This window comes from Patella vulgata, chromosome 5, assembly GCF_932274485.2.
Source record: "Patella vulgata chromosome 5, xgPatVulg1.2, whole genome shotgun sequence".
In the NCBI taxonomy this organism is placed as follows: Eukaryota; Metazoa; Mollusca; class Gastropoda; family Patellidae; genus Patella; species Patella vulgata.
The window spans coordinates 53614852-53632047 of NC_065883.2; the positions used below are offsets into that span (position 1 = coordinate 53614852).

The window sequence follows — 17196 nt, forward strand, 5'->3', positions numbered from 1 at the left end:
GTCGTCCACAATTTCTTGTCAACGCTCTAACTCCAAAAGTTATTATCCGATTGTTTTAAAATTGATATATGTGGTTTACATATTGATATATGTGGTTTACATTAGTGAGATGAAGAAGCCTATTTATTTTCAATAATTTATGTTCATTACGTCTAGAGTTATGGGCCTTGTTTCACTTTGTTGAACCTTGTGAACGCTATTACACCAAAAGTTATCATCCGATCTTTGTGAAATTTATATGCAGTTCCGTTTATTACGTCTAGAGTTATGGCCCTTGTTTTACTTTATTGAACCTTGTGAACATTCTAATGCCAAAAGTTATCATCCTATCTTTCTGAAATTTATATGCATTATTTAAATTAGTGAGACGGAAGAAGCCTATTGAATTTCAGCAATTTCCATTTATTATGTCTAGAGTTATGGCCCTTGTTTCACTTTATTGAACCTTGTGAACGCTCTAACATCAAAAGTTATCTGCCGATCTGTATAAAATTTATATGCATCATTTAAATTTGTGAAACAGAGGCCTGTCAAATTTCAACAATTTCTGTAGACTACTTCCACGGTTGAAGCCCTTGTTTTAGTTTGTAGAACCTTGTAAACCCTCAAACAACAAAAATTATAATCTGATCTGTATGGAACTGTCTTGTAACCTACAAAGGAATAAATATATGACAACCCTTGTCGACCGCTCAGACGATTTAAATAAGTGGGTGTATGTTTTATTGCCTGGCAACCTATCTTTTCTAATTTACAATATTTACATTGGTAGGTTAATGCTTCAAGGACCAATGACACAAATGGTCCTAACCAAGGCACATGAGTGACATTCAAGTTGCCGTGTGGGATTTGTTGAAAATAAGTTTAGAGCTAGCAGGGATCACTTTGCGACTCGTTGGATTATTGGGGAGCCTGAGCAATCTCTGATAATTGATTTTTTTTAAGATGTTTTATTGATTTTTGTCCGAAAATAAATCTTTAATTTCAGAAAGCGGGTGAAATGAACTTTGGCCAATCATTATTGGAAAGATTATATAACTATTTTAAACATAATGATGAACGAGCTATATGTATGTTAAAGACACAGTATAGAATGGACAGTACCATATTTTCCTTTCCTAATAAACTCATATATAATGATGAACTTAATACACATAAGTAAGTCGATTTAATTAGGGTTCACATTTTGTGGCAAAGATTAAATGTAATGATAATAAGGATCAATAAAATTGAAGGTTTACTGGGGCATTTCCCTTTCTATAAATCAAATGATTGTTTGATATCTGTTACCAAATTTATTGTAATCATCTTCCTTAAATGAAAACAAAAATGATTTTAACATTTTGTATGTTAAAAATATTGATATGAAGTTTTCTTACCATTATTCAAAGATTGAATCAGTTATTTAACTTATATTTTTCACAGTTTTTTTTTTATATTATGTCTTATAGAAGTGTTCAACAAAATAGTGAAAAGTTTCCATTGATCCCATATTTAGTGTTTGATGTGATTTGTGGAAAAGAAACAGCCAATGCCGAGTAAGATTGCTTGACATATAACATATTTTAATATGTAATATATAATTAGAGTAGGAACTAATCCCCAAGGGTTTCTCATCTTGCTGTTGTTGTTCTTTTATGGGTGACGCTTGTCAAAAAAAAGCCCATGGTTCTGCCAATTCAAGTATGATCGATTTGGAATGCTTATTCCTTGGACAGTTGTGCATCGATTGACAGACCTTTGATATGTCACAATTCCAAGATCTGGGCAATAGCATCATGCTCGGTTCCCAGTTCTTGTACTTGTTTTTTTTTAATACAAATTTTAACAGTATGTTACAAACACTGACTGTGGTCAGAAAATATTATTTTATGTGTGTATAAGTCTTGCATGTGCCTTTTGAAATAGACCCCACAAGTCAAGGGTGGCTGATAAGGGAAGTGTGCCTAGTTGTTCAGATGGGACACATGTATACTTAGATATTGATTAAGAGAGGCTTTAACACTGCGGTCCGAGGAAAATTCACTTACCTTGCATTGCACATGTAACTATATAAATAGAAATTACCAGATGTTTGTCTCAAAATAATAGAAGCATTGTCTAGATTTCAGTCCATATCCGGATGTAGGTAAACAAGAGTGCATAGCAACACCTATCTCACCATCTCATGGGCTCACTTTTACCCTGTCTTAGAGTAATATCACACACTTTACACCTTGTAGCAAAGAAAAAGTGTAATGGATTAATAATTTATTTTGCTTCAATAATATTAATGGTTTGGTTGTTGTATTTCAGATCTATTTGTAACACTGCTGAAGCTCAGTGTACAGTAGAACTTTGTCAAAATATTGTGAGAAGAGCTAAACTATCCCAATCTAGTATAGGTGTTATATGTCCATACCAATCACAGAAAGCTTTAGTTCTTGCAGGACTAAAGAACAGGTCAGACTAAATTCAAATCTAACAATTTTATTTGTTATCATCTAAAATCTTTACTTAAAAAATACTTATAAAATCAATTACCTCTATATTAGTATTACTAATTCCTATAGTATGCTAAAGGAGTATAATTTACAACTAAATTTTTGGGTGTATTTTCTTATCTAAATATAGAAATATTAGTGACATGCATATTGCCATACCAGTTTAAGAGTTAGAATTATGTCAAGAATTTGGTTTTCAAGTGATTTCCTTGTATTTTTAATTACAGCAATCTGAATAATATAGACGTTGGAACAGTCGATGGTTTTCAAGGTAGAGAAAAACCTGTAATTATATTAAATTGTGTAAGATCACAAAGTGCCTACGGAGGAATAGGGTAGGTGCTAATTTGATGCATGTCAATTGAAACAAAATCTGAGTTAACTAACCCATATTCCATTAACCATATTCTTAAACCCTCCCAAAAATACTGTCAAAGAATATAGCAAATTGAATTATTAGTTTCACCTCACTTGATGGTCTCGGTCACCCAGAACCACCGAGCCTTCGGCGTACGGAGTGTCTGGGTTTGTTGCCAACATTTGACAAAAAGTTCCATTGCCCATGCGTAACCGGGAGTTTGGTTTTTATACGGCCACATTGAAATGTCGTTGTATATTGTCGTCGCGATGGTTCTCCGTGTTAATATCCGATTGACTTTTACTTTATACATATTGATTTTCAACGATTTCCGATAATTACTGCCAGAGTTATTGCCCTTGATCACTCTAAAAAAATCTTGTGGACGCCCTGGAGGCTAAATTGACTTATACACAGTGTTTAAGGTCATGAGACGAAGCGGCCTATTTATTTTGGCCCTTGATCACTTTGAAAATTCCTGTGGACGCTTTAGAGGCTAAAGTTAAAATTTGATTGATTCTATATTTAATACAGTGTTTAAGGTCATGTGACAAAGAAGCCTATCAATTTTCAATGAATTCCAATTATTATGGCAATTGATATTAAATGTTTTGTATGCTAAATGTTAGAATAGGTCAGAAGTAGAAGCCAGATGGGTTGTTACTTGTAATCAGATTTTAATGTGTTGTAAATGTTTCATTTCTGACAAAAGAATGTGTTGTAAATGTTTCATTTCTGACAAAAGAAAAAAATATGCGATAACCCTTGTTGACTCCCCGGACGACTTAGCTGCTGTGGGTGTTTGTTTTTTGCTTGGCAACCTATCTTTTATATGGTTGATTATCCTGTAAATTTTTGCAAAGTCAAGTAAGAGTTGCGACCCTTCCCGTTTTAAACCCCATAATTCATGCATTATTATAAACAAACATAAATCGTGACAATGAATTGGGATTAATTCAAAAACATAGATATGGTCCAGGAAGAGACAAATTTTACAAAAAAAACATTGAGAGTGTTGAATATTAAACTGGCAATGCAAGTGGATTTTCTGAAATGGCAATTCTTAAATTAATTTCATGGGTATCAACATTTTGTTTTAGAACTAGTTACCTCCCTTAGACTTTGTTCATGATAATGTAAAAGACCGGATAATCTAGCTAATGGCCTATTATTCTCAAATGTTGAAAACCCATCCAGACTAATATTCATAGATAGAAACTATCTGTCTGAATGATAGAGACTACTCATTTGATAAAGTTTATATAATTCGGTTTCAGTTTTCTAGCAGATAGACGAAGAATGAATGTAGCTATTACAAGAGCTAAGAGTGCTCTGTATATACTTGGTAATCTTAATTCATTGAAGGTAGGCAAACACAAATTTACTTTAGACTAAGTAATATCTTGCTTGCAGGTTGGTGCAGCTTGTCGGCTCCTATAGTAAGTGGTATCATAGGCAAGTAACATATCATGTCCTGCTCCCTTTAAAAATGGTTGTATATTGCTGATCTTATTTCATTTGCTTGACATGATTTTAAAAAAGAAAATTGTTTATAATTTGTCTTATAGTTTATATGGGACATTACTCTGAGTATATTCATTTCCTGAAAAGTAAAATATATAAAAAATGTTCATTTCAATTTGTAGAAAAGTGGTGATTGGAGGCTTCTTATTGAAGATGCTGTTAGTAGACGTCGTGTTATTTCTGTTAATAAAGTGGCTGACTTCTGTTGTCAAACAGATGAATGTTTTAAACGACGAACCCAGACTGTGTAAATGGCTATTGAGTAAAACTTTTCATTGGATCTTATTATTACAAGTGGATTGATGTGTTTTAAACACAACATATGTCTTACCGTCTTTCAGTTTTTAGTTTATTTATTGAAGAATCAAAACTGCCTACCAATGTGTTGAAATACCAGGAAAAAACTATGATCACAATTTAAACACATACTTATTTTGTTATGAGTGACTTACTGTTTGAAAATGTTAACACTGGATAATGTTTAAATTAACTGAAATATCTAATGTAACAAAATAGTTACTTGTTTTCAATTCTTGTACTTAAAGGAGTTGTTTTTTTTGTTAATTTTAAAGGCGCGCGATTGCTCACGAGAGCCTGCCGCACTCCTGAATGTCGACAGAGGGAAACTTTTTCTCCCTCCCCTTAAAATTGAAAACCGCTCTCCTTATTTGTAAAACTGGGACTTGTGTATTTTCTTATAAAAGAGTGTGAAAGACTGAACATTTTTAAAGAATATTTGAACAAGTTTTTTGTTTACGTAAAGTTACTCACATTCCGATCGCTGACATACTGTCATTTTAAACATTTATTTTGTGTATTCAGTTAGTGAATAACAACAAAAACAACAACGTGGTTTTAATTTTCAATATATCGGATAAATACTATACAATACACACAATGTTTGTGATCGCACATTGTAATAAAATTCTGATGAATGTTACTAAAATCAGATGGCTTCTATGTACGAATGGTAAAATGTAACTGAAAACTAATGTAGAACTCTCGCAAGACATGAGAGATGGTACGCAAAAATTTTGGAAGAAAGATTCTATTTTGATGGAATTTTCTAGCAGTTATGATTATATTTTGAATGGGGGTTATGTTTTTTAAACAAAATTTATACAAGCTATATTTTGAAATGTCGACAAGTATTTTGTTGGTAACAGACTCTTAGAAAAATTAATTTTATGTGTTATTAGTTTCATATCTTTATTTGTGTAACCCTGGATAACTTATGAACAGCTCAATATTTTTAGCTGAAAATTTCTGACAAGAATTAGCTATTTTTTTTTTACAGATAGCCCATGAAGCAGGGGCTGAACCTTTAATAATTTTTCATTAGACAATGGCAATTATTGTTATAGTTTGGAGGCTCAGTGCTGGGGGGTGTCCATCAAATGGGCACAAAACCAAACCAAACTTTTCCATAGAAAAATTGTGCATAGAATACGTTGCCGAGTGGTAATCAGTCTGCCGATTGTTTTTTTTTTTTCTGGAAATATTCGGGGTCAAACGTCAGCTGTCTAGTCATTCGGATACGACGATAAACAGAGGTCCCTGTGTACACATTGGCGTGCACGTAAGAGATCCCTTGACAGTTGGAATTCGATATAAGAGTAGGCCCTGAACAAATGAAGAAGTTGGATTATACATTGTCTTAATTTAAAAATTACATAAATAGAAGTTAAAAATTACATGAACAGAAGTTAGAAATTAGACGAAAGCGCGTTAGAATTTTGAATCTAATATACCGCCATAAAATTTTAGTATAGAAAAGTTGGGTCTGGTTTTGAGCCTCTGGTCTATAAAGAAAGCGCCATTTACAATATGATGAAAATATATATATTTTAGTAATATATACTTATAATATGTAAATACATGTAGATAGTTTTGTATGTTATTATTGTAAATTTACTGCGTGACAAATAATTTGGCAATATATTACATTATATTTCCATTATTTGATTTTAGCACTTTTTACATGAAAATTTCGACTACCCTAGTTCTTTGAAAAAGAATTAGTGATCTAATTCATACCGCATTATCCCGAAGCCATCTGAATAGTGTCTTGTGCATAGCTTTCAGTATTGTAGGATTTACACTTATTGTTCGGGACGCAACAATTATTCATATGACTAATTTTTGGGGCGCAACAATTATTCATATGATTCCGCCCTTCTTCATTAGCCCAGTCAGAGCAGAACAGTAGGACGATAAACCCCATTTCATTTCACATGACTCCAGCGATCTAAAGAGCGCTAGTTTGTGGCAATCAAGTGCTAACGGTTTAATCCAATAAAATAGCAAGAAAAAGTCTGTATAAGAGTGAAAAGTAAAGCATTTATAAAATGACTAATGACTAATAAAATGCATGTCTAATTCCCTTTTTGGTAACATGTAAATTTATGTTCTTTGTCGTATTAAAATACAGTGGTTATATTCTTACCTTAGTGCTTAGAGAAATATTTGAATATTCTAATTCAAATACTTTATAAGTTATTCAAACTGATTTTTACTATTGGTTATTCAAATTTCAACTAATAGAATTGTGTCCTGTCTGAATGTATTTCCTGTTTAACAACAAAATACCTTTGAAACAATTTATGTCATACCGCTTTCCATGTTCGCTAGTCAACTTTGCTTACCGGTATAATTATTATTTTATATGTCTGTATATTCAAATTAAATGACTTTATTTTTGTATAGTTATAAATAATCAGTGTAACTTATGGTGCTTTCAACATATGCCTTTTTTTTTTATTCTGTTTTTTTTTTTTTTTTTTTTTGTCCTTGAAGGAGATCATTGTTGAAAAACTATCTGAATAACAGCATTTACAGTATTGTTATTGACATTTTCTGTTTTGTTTTTTTATAAATTTAAATTAACTACAATATGTGTAAATGTGATCTGTATATATTAAAAGAATGATTTTGATTTTTTTGTCAGGTTCATTTTTGTATGCAGTTTTGATGTGGAAGTATATTGTGATCTGTTGTCAAGCATTCGTCCACAACCTCTTAAGCTTACAGGGATTGTTCATTGGGTCATATTGAAGAACCCTATCGAAATTTATTGTTTTGATCACATATTGCAGACATAGGCGCATCCCCCCTCCCCCCACACACAGACTTTTTTGGATCCAGGGCTGTATGTCTATTTAGATCCAAATTGTGAGCACAATGCAGGTCAGAGTTCAGTGGGAATGTTCAGTGGGGCATTAGGAAGATTCCCGTCAATTTTAGATTGTAAATTTGAAATGTATTTTGTGAAATTATCTTTCTGCTGAATTTTTTGTTACAGTTTTACTTCAAGATTTTAGAGCTAGGCACAGATGATTTGGCTGCTGGTGGGCCTGACAAGCCCCTGCCTTTGTTACATTATGTGGTTTTATTATTTGGTATATGTAACAATACATTGACAATGATATATAAATTATATACATTCATGAATTACTACAATAAATTAAATTTATTGGCCTAGTTGTTTTTGTTTCCATTCATTATTGAATTATTTATATTCTACATCTATTTTAACTGACACTAAAATACAGAAAACTGCTTGTCTGTCATTTTTGGGTAGGAAATTGTAATATATCAGAAATTACTTTCATCCAGAAAAAATGAAATTGAAATGGGGTTAACGTCCTACTGCTTTGCTCCGAACTGGGCTAATGAAGACGGGCATACGTCATACAGTGTGCTATGAGGAAAATTTTGCGCAGACAGTGGAACTATGACCTACTCTTATATTGAATTCAAACTGTCAAGGAATCTTTTACGTGCACGCCAATGTGTACAAGGGACCTCAGTTTTTCATCCCATCTGAATGACTAGGCAGCTGTCCTTGTCAGGCCCTCCATCCTGCATCACTGACAAGGGGAAACCACGCTGGAAGATCTGGATGACCTTTCTCGGCCAATGCAGGGATCGAACACCCACTTAGCCACCATGACCCCACTTTCTTGCAGGAGGTGTAAAAAAAAAATAGATTATTTTGGATTCCATTCTCTGCCACTTACCTGTCAATAATACACAGATAATGTGCAGAACATAAGGCATGTAGAATGGGGAGTGGGGTCTGATTTTGGAATTCATTACTGAGACAACATTGATAAGATGGTGTTCATATCTCCAACCCCCACCAGAAGGAAAAGGGTTAAGTTTATGTTGTATTATTATACACCTCTACACAATACAACACAACTATGTCTTTTAAATATACTGATGACAATAATCTTTATAAAGAATATGTATATCAGTATTACAAGAGGTGCTTATGTCAACTTCATATAAACAAATTTTTATAAAATGTAAAAAAGTTACCGATAAGCCATTATTAAATGCCATATTGTAATTTTGAATTTGGTTTAATCTGTTTCTTCATCTGTATACCATTTGTAAGAATTAGATTTATTATGTACAATAAATATTAATTGTTTAAAAAAAATAATTGATGCCTATATCATTAATTATCAGGTGCTGCTATCAAATCCATAAAAAAAGATCAGTATAACAGTAGTTGAGAGATCATGACTAAATGCTTTATTATTACAATTTTGAATTTGGTTTAAGATTTGGCTGATCTGTTTCTTCATCTGTAGACCATTTGTAAGGTTTGGATTTATTGTGATCTAAATATTCAAATTTAAAAATACATTTAGCTAAACACAAATTTAAAGTAAATCACAGTGAAATAAAAGGTTCCAGTATATTAATATGGCCAGCATTATGTTTGGTCAAGATTAAGATATCAAAACATATATTGGCTATTCATTTTCTGATAAGATTCATTTGTGAACAAATTGGAAATGATCTGAAATGGGGTTTATTGAAGAAGCATATCCAGTGTACTGTGAGGAAAATATTTCCTGGAGAGCGACTTCTCTGCCTACACTAGATTGACTTCCAACTGCCAAGGATTTTTATGATTACAATAATGAGCACAGAAGTGGACCTTGGTTTCTTATCTCATCTGGAGGGTTGGATGGCTGAATGGTTAGCGTGCGCGCGCTGTATCATGAAGTCTGTCATTGAGTCGACTGGCGTGGTTTCGAATCCCCGGTCGTACGTGGCAAGGAGTAGGGTCGCCTGTTCAACCTCGTGGGTTTTCTCCGGGTCCTCCGGTTTCCTCCCACTGCTAAAGACCCCTACGCGCAAGCGAATTATGTAAATAAAATTAAACCATATGTTAGTCCCGAAATGACCTAGTTTGTGTCGAGTGGACGTTAAACCCCATTTCCCTCTCTCTTATCTCATCTGAAAGACTTCACTTTTCTCTTTGCTAGGCCCTTCATCTTGCACCACTGACAAGGGGAAACCCGGTTTATGCCAAGGTGATCAAACCTGCGAACTCTACTAGTTAGTGAACCACCTCCATAGATCCATACTCACTGAGATACCATGAATAATTATAGATATATAAAATAATGTACCTGGTATATTCCACATTGTAGAATAAAGACTAGCACCTGCATCTACTTTAACTGTTTCTCCTGATATAAAACTAGCAGCCGGTGACAATAAAAAACACACTGAAGCTGATATCTACATAAAATCACAAATAAATGAAGATATCCAACGGGATTCAAGAATAGTTTAATAAAGTGAAGAGTTCAATACAAATGAAACTAGTCGCTGATACTCGGGATAAGTTTGTTTTAAAAACCTTGTGATCTTTTCGCAGCGTTAACCCTTTGTGTGATGAAGACACAGTCAAATGTGGCAGCTTCTTTGATTACCAACAAACTAAACTTGATTACCCAATCAACAATCTTAATCTCCTGACCACTAATTAATTGGCGATATTAACAGAAGTTATTCTCATAATAAACAAAACAGATTACTAATGTATGAAAGTTAATGGACTATTTTCGTTTTGATTTGTTCTAAATTATAACACTACTAGAGGAAAGGTAAATGTGTGGAAGTTTCGTTACGAATAGAGTACATTAGTCAGTGAGATAAATACAAATGTTAATGAACTTGCAACCAAATGCAAATCTGGATTTGAACATCCAGTAACTTCTTTAAAGATAGGTTGCCAGGTAACAAAGTATTCGCCAACATCAGATAAGTCTTCAGAGCAGTCTACAAAGACTGTCACATATTTGTTCTTTATTAAGTAATGGAAGCAGTTACAAGACAATGTTGTTTAATAGGAAATCGTTGAAAATCAACAAACTATTTGTCTCATAAATATAAAAGCTGTTTAAAAATTTGACGTTAAACAAGATTTTTCAAAGAGATCAAAGGTCATAACAATAATTAGCAGAAATCTTTAAAAATAAATAGTTTCATGAATATAAACACTCCGTGACAATTTCAAGTCATTGGATGATAACTTTGGACGACAGATGGATGGGGCGAAGAGAATGTCAAATGGCCGTATCAAAAGCAAAATTAGATTAGTGTATCTTGTATGAATACAATATATGTATATTTTAACCAGTACATGCACACAATATTGTCAAAATTATCTAGCACTAGCTGCAAAGATATAATGGTAACTTACTTCTTCTGTAGTTCCAAGACGTTTAGCTGGAACTAATGGTATTCTGTGTTCAAATATTTTACTATCACCATAATTAGCTGCTGCTGTTTCAGAGTATATAGAACTACCCTGCAATTGAAAAAGTTCAAAATTTCCTTAAAATTAAAAGGTTTTTACATTTCAGCGTTTGATTCATTAAATACACAATATAAAATACTTTTTATTTTTGATGGATTTAAATTTGCAAATGATAAAATTTTATTTTTATATGCCCACATTTTCATGTAAATGTGTTATGTTGTTGCCCCTGTCTGTGTGTCCATCGATTATGTCTGTTCACAAAGTTTCTAGACCATCGAGAAGCCACAATTTTTGTCTGTTCAGAATCAAAAGATCTTGGTTGAATGAGTTTCATTTTGGTGTGCATCAGACCTTCCGATCTGGAGTTATGCCCCCTTTTATGAAAACCTTTTGACCTTGTAAATGATGTATTTTTTAACAGCTTCTTTCAAATTTTGTTTGAAGCATAGGGGTCATGACAGGACAAACCCTATTGATAATCTGTGTTTCACAACCTTTTGTTCCAAACCTATGCCCCCTTGGCTAAAAACTTTGTGTATGTGATAGAAGCCACAGTTTTTAACAAATTTTTTTTAATTTGATATTCATAAATGGATGAACCCTATGGATATTCAACAGTCTGCAACCTTCCATTCCGGACTTACCCCCATTTGCTGAAAACCTTCTGAATGCGATAGAGGCTACATTTTTTAAAGGACTTATTTCAAATTTAGGTTGTATCATTGGGGTGAGTGATGAGAGGAGAAATCCTATCAATAATAGTCAGTGATCCCTGACATTCCCTTCCGAAGTTATCCCTACTTTTTGGAAAACCGTGTGAAGATGATGGAGCTACAGTTTTTAACAGATTTATTTCTAATTTGATCAAGGGAACAATAGAAGAATGAGCCCTATTTCCCAGTTCTCTGCCCATCTATTGCAAAGTATGGGCGTATCATGTATGTCAACGGCTTGTTTCAAATAAAATAAGATTACAATGACTAATAGACCAACTTGTTATTTTCATTACCATTTAGTGCACTATAAAAGGAAAGGTAGGTCTTTTAGACATAAACTTCTAAATTCTGACATTATCAAACATACCATAGGTTGAATTATTTTACAAAACTTACAGGAGCAACAGAGTTGATACGGATGCCTGCTTCAGCCCATTCTATGGCTAAACTTTTAGTTAGATTATCTACTGCTGCCCTTGCTGCACCTGTATGACTTTAGAAAGGACAAATATTTAATAAGAACAAAAAATTAACCCATGGGCACACAATAATGAGCATTATTATGTTCCAAGACTGACACAATATTACTGTAAATCTTAAAGTGTAGCTATCATTTTCAACTCAATTTTTCACAGCAGAGCAAGTTATCATACATGTATGCAAACAAATTATTTGATTATCTATACCGATACTGGTTATTGTTATTAATACATCAGCCATGCCCCAAATTTGTGCAATAGCTAATTATTCTGTATACCAATGAACAATACATATATAGGCCTACTGATTAATATTATTTATAAACACACCAGTTAGTAATACATGTGCAATATATTTCCTACGAATATGTCTGATTTAAAACATGGGTAAAGTCAATCAAATGACAACATGAGCCTCCAGAGTGTCCACAATATTTTTCAGATTGATCAAGGGTGATAACACCGACAGTAATTATCAGAAATGCATATCCCTGAAGCAATGGCCCGAGAAATCCCTCTCATGGCCAGTGCTGGATTGGCTTCTGGTACTTGAGCTTTTGAGGGAGTTTGTCTATTCTTCCCTTTCAGTCAAATCTATCCCAAGTACAGCAACATGACAGCCCATCGTTTAATCTGGGTCTTTCCTAAAACTTTGGACAGTGATTTAAGGTATTAAAAACGGTGAAAGTATGTTTGTCTCCAAGCAGTATTGTTTACATTGTTTTCGATTTGATAGCCTCATTTGTCACGCAATTAGTTTTTCTGCAATATTCTGCTATGCACTGGTTAATTGGGCATAATAAAATCGTGAGTCATGACGTAATGTTATGTAACCCTATTTGGTCCAATTTGGAGCTCTGTTTTAAGTGTAATGCTTTTGTAACGCAGTTAGCTATTGGTTGTTAATCGGACCATTGACCAGTCATAATTTGGAACAGAAATTTGCCTACGTTAAAGCAGTGTTTAGTGGGATTAGTTATAATCAAACCAAACACTGCGAGGAGTATGTCAGAAATGATGAGACTACTTTGTCTCATGAACATAAATGGTATGTATATATTTAATGTCATGATAACTTTAACCTTTGGACAGAGATGACAACAACATTCGACCATATCAATGTTGGAATATACAAATCTGTAGGTTTTTAACATACTAGGGCATAGATTCAATATAAATACTTTTTTCCGGTTATCGTAAAATTTAGGCTAATCCTGCAAAGTAACTAATTTTTAGGGTATAGAGAGAGAGAGAGAAATGGGGTTTAACGTCCACTCGACACAAACTAGGTCATTTCGGGACTAACATATGGTTTAATTTTATTTACATAATTCGCTTGCGCGTAGGGGTCTTTAGCAGTGGGAGGAAACCGGAGGACCCGGAGAAAACCCACGAGGTTGGGCAGGCGACCCTACTCCTTGCCACGTACAACCGGGGATTCGAAACCACGCCAGTCGACTCAATGACAGACTTTATGATACAGCGCACGCACGTTAACCATTCAGCCTTCCAACCCCCCTTTTGGGGTATAATTCAACCACTTGTTAACTTTTTCACAATAATGAGGTAGTATTTAGTTAGTATTGGGGTAATCATCCTGTTGTTTTAAGTCTAACATATGACAGAAATACATGTACTTTACCTCATCAAAGGCAATCCTTTCCACATGTCAGCAACAATATTTACAATGACACCACCATTGTCTCTCATCCATTGTTGGTAAGCTATAAACAGAATATTAAAAAATCTTTTTGTAACTATTTGTAAATCAATGTCATTTAGACCAGTACAGATTAATTTGTTAAGGTGGAATTTTTAGTCTGGTCATTTTGAGACTAAAATATAATTATTTCTATTTACTTATTCTGAATGTGTAATCTGTGATAGGTGAATTTTGCTTGAACAGCAGGCACAGCAAGATGAATTTTGCTTGAACAGCAGGCACAGCAGGCTAATTTTATTGTCATCTTTGCAAATGTTATCCCTGCAGTTCATGCTGGTATTCCAAGTATGTCAAACCACTAACCACTCAACAAGATGAGCTCGTTTTTTCAGTAGATAATTAGTATAATTAGTTAATATTACACTTACCTTCTCTACAACATAAAAATGTTCCTGTTAAATTTGTTTCAATAACAGCATTCCAACCTTTCAAACTGATATTTGCTGCCGGACTAGGAAACTGACCACCACCATTATTAACCAAGAAATTCAGCTTACCATATTTCTCTATTGTTTTGGATATTAAATTTTTAACCTATGTTGTAAAAATAAACTTCCAAAAATGTAAATGCCATATGATATATTAGCCAGACATAAAATGATGTTGTAAAACTGTATGAATGCTTTTCCACATAATATTTCACTTATTAAATCCCCCTTTTTATGGTAACCATTCTAATCGTTTATATTAAATATAATATAGTTTATATTAACTAAATTAAATAGACTGAAAGTTATTTCATATACATGTATTCTTAAAAAATTGCTTACTTGGTCTTCTTTACGAATGTTACACTGAATACAATCAATAACACCATAGGCAGATGGTGAACTCTTTATTTCATCAACTGCCAGTTTTAATTTCTCTATATTTCTTGAAGCAATCATGACATTACAACCTGAAAATTACATATATGTTTACAATGAGTGGGTAAAATGAATTCGTGGAGTATTCAGTTAACTTCATTTTGATCTACAATTTATGAGAACCTGTAATGTTAGTTGTATTCTGTGACAAATGATGTCACATCCATCTGGAAAACTTTAAAGGAGTCAAGTCTTTAACTCAATATCATCCATATTTATTCAACATTGCGAACATGACTTATTGGTCAATTTAAATCAACATTGATGTTGTTATTTTACCGTGAAAAGCTGGGCTTCTGATTTAAGACAAAATGAAAATTTCAAAATTGGCACATAAATCATGTGCCAGAATGCTTTTGAGCGCCAGTTGTATGAAGCGACTCGATGACAAGGCTAAACATATCTCATTTAGGAAAATACTATCAGTGTAGACTGGAATAACCAGACTCAAAGACTGCCATTAAATTCAAACTCTTCACGCATTTTGCCGAACATAACTGATTAAAAATTACTGTAAAAACATTATATATTACATTATCATTATATGCTTTGCAACCCATTTGTGTCCATTTCTAGGTGCCAAAGAATAGCGATTTCACTTACGTGAAAAAAATTAAAGATACATTATGGGAGTTCGATCCCTGCATTGGCCGAGAAAGTTCATCCAGATTTTCCGGCGTGGTTCCCCCTTGTCAGTGATGCAGGATGGAGGGCCTGACAAGGATAGCTGTCTAGTCCTTCGGATGAGATAAAAAAAACGAGGTCCCGTGTATACATTGGAATGCACGTAAAAGATCCCTTGACAGTTGGAATTCGATATAAGAGTAGGCGATAGTGCCGCTGCCCGGGAAAAATTTCCGTCATAGCACACTGTATGGCGTATGCCCGTCTTCATTAGCCCAGCATAGGAGCAGAACAGTAGGACGTTAAACCCCAATTCATTTCATTTCATTATGGGAGATAAGATAAAGAGATGGCAGTTCTCGCTATAATAGTTAAAAACTAGATAGTGTAAAGGTAATTTGCTGGAAATTTCAGTCAAATTGATCCACTATGAAGCGGGTGAAAATTTTGCATAGTCGGTCATCATTACTAAAATCATTAATATAAACAGCATAGTCTCGATTATCCACTTTTTCTGATTTAATTATCAATGGCCGTTAGCGGCATATAGGAATCTAATCCAGCCAACATCGAAGGCTAGCCTTGACATCGAAAGTTTATTGTGGTCTGGATAAGTTAATTAATGTCTAATTGATAATTTAGATAACATTTCAGGCCTAAAGAAAGACTTATAATCAGCAGATTTTGCTCTTGCATAATGCATGTTTAAATCTGATTCAATTAGATTAGATTTGATTTTGAAATGTTAATTTATTATGTAAGAGCATATCTGTACTACACATTGAACATCAGTAGGCCTACCGGTATTGGGCGGTAATCATTTTATTGATAATGTCCCAACATCGAAATGGTTCTACTACTGATGTCTTCCGTCTTGCTCCAGCCACAGTAGTGGACCGTTCTAAGGCCTTCCTTTGAGCAAGTTTTGTAGTCATTTGACTACACAAAAAGTTACTGGCCCATAACTCCCTTAAATTCCAATCACACTGACCCCAAACTGTACTGTACATAGCTTAACATATAATAAACCAATTCCTATTGAAATAAAGGTGAAACCATACCGTATAATTATATGATTTGATTAAACCCAACTGCTATGCGAAATTTCGGTTCATTTTAAAATGGCCGCCAAACATTTCGAATTCAACTGTTAAGGGATCTTTTACGTGCACGCCAATGTGTACACGGGACCTCGGTTTTTCGTCACATCCGAACGAATAGACAGCTGTCCTTGTCAGGCCCTCCGCCCTATATCTGGATGAACTTTCTCAGCCAATGCAGGGATCGAACACCTGACCTCCAGACTAGCGAGCCAGCATCTTACCCACTTAGCCACCGCGCCCCCTCCAAAATACAGAAAAACTGTTTGATAAGATAAGATTATGATTTCAGTGCTCCACTCTTCACTATTTGTAACATAATTTCTTATTTCCATGCAAACTATGATGATATGTGTTGGAAATTTTGCAATCGAACCTAATTTTACTTGCTCAAAGCCTCGAATAGGTATTAAAATCAATTGCTGCCGGAGATAAGAATAAGATATTACTATTTAGGAAAAGAATTATAACGGCTACAACAATACAAATTGCAGCGACCAGACGCGTATTACTTACTGCACTAGTATCTACAAAGGTTATGTTACCTAAAAAAAGAAGTTCCTGTGTTATAGCCTTTCCGATACCGGTCGCTCCACCAGTGACAATTGCAACTTTGTCATTAAAAAGGCCTTTTCTAAATACACTTGAAACTTTACGCGTTGTGACAGACGCCATTTTGAACACACTAAAGTCACGTGATTAGTAATTTAGATTTTTTTTTACGTACGCCGTGCGTTCGAACATTGCAGGTG

General features: G+C 34.0%; 2 protein-coding genes across 4 annotated transcripts in view; one reads left to right on the forward strand and one right to left on the reverse strand.

The window, feature by feature from the left end:
* Positions 1-7845, forward strand: part of LOC126821815 (probable helicase senataxin) — a 56747-nt gene extending 48902 nt beyond the window's left edge. For all 3 annotated transcript variants that reach the window (XR_008788174.1, XM_050550315.2, XM_056101169.1), the window contains 6 exons: positions 989-1158; positions 1452-1538; positions 2296-2442; positions 2711-2818; positions 4119-4206; positions 4488-7845. Coding sequence is in view for 2 of the 3 variants with exons in the window: in XM_050550315.2 (XP_050406272.1) it covers positions 989-1158; positions 1452-1538; positions 2296-2442; positions 2711-2818; positions 4119-4206; positions 4488-4616 (729 nt within the window). In the remaining variant the exon portion in view is untranslated. The remainder of the gene's footprint in view (positions 1-988; positions 1159-1451; positions 1539-2295; positions 2443-2710; positions 2819-4118; positions 4207-4487) is intronic.
* A 637-nt stretch (positions 7846-8482) lies between these two features.
* Positions 8483-17147, reverse strand: LOC126821821 (peroxisomal trans-2-enoyl-CoA reductase). Its single transcript, XM_050550333.2, has 8 exons — positions 16990-17147; positions 14625-14752; positions 14223-14388; positions 13774-13855; positions 12049-12145; positions 10877-10984; positions 9798-9909; positions 8483-8996 (listed from the first exon to the last, which is right to left on the reverse strand). The coding sequence occupies exons 1-8, from the start codon at positions 17117-17119 to the stop codon at positions 8914-8916; spliced, it is 906 nt and encodes a 301-aa protein (XP_050406290.1). The 5' UTR covers positions 17120-17147; the 3' UTR covers positions 8483-8913.
* Between the last annotated feature and the right edge of the window lie 49 nt (positions 17148-17196).

Coding starts and splice junctions, on each gene's coding strand:
- LOC126821821 (XM_050550333.2), bottom strand. CDS start 17,119: ATGGCGTCTGTCACAACGCGTAAAGTTTCAAGTGTATTTAGAAAAGGC. Junction 14,389..14,624: donor ACATTCGTAAAGAAGACCAA/GTAAGCAATTTT, acceptor TTTACAACATAG/GTTAAAAATTTAATATCCAA. Junction 8,997..9,797: donor TACAATGTGGAATATACCAG/GTACATTATTTT, acceptor TTGAATATTTAG/ATCACAATAAATCCAAACCT.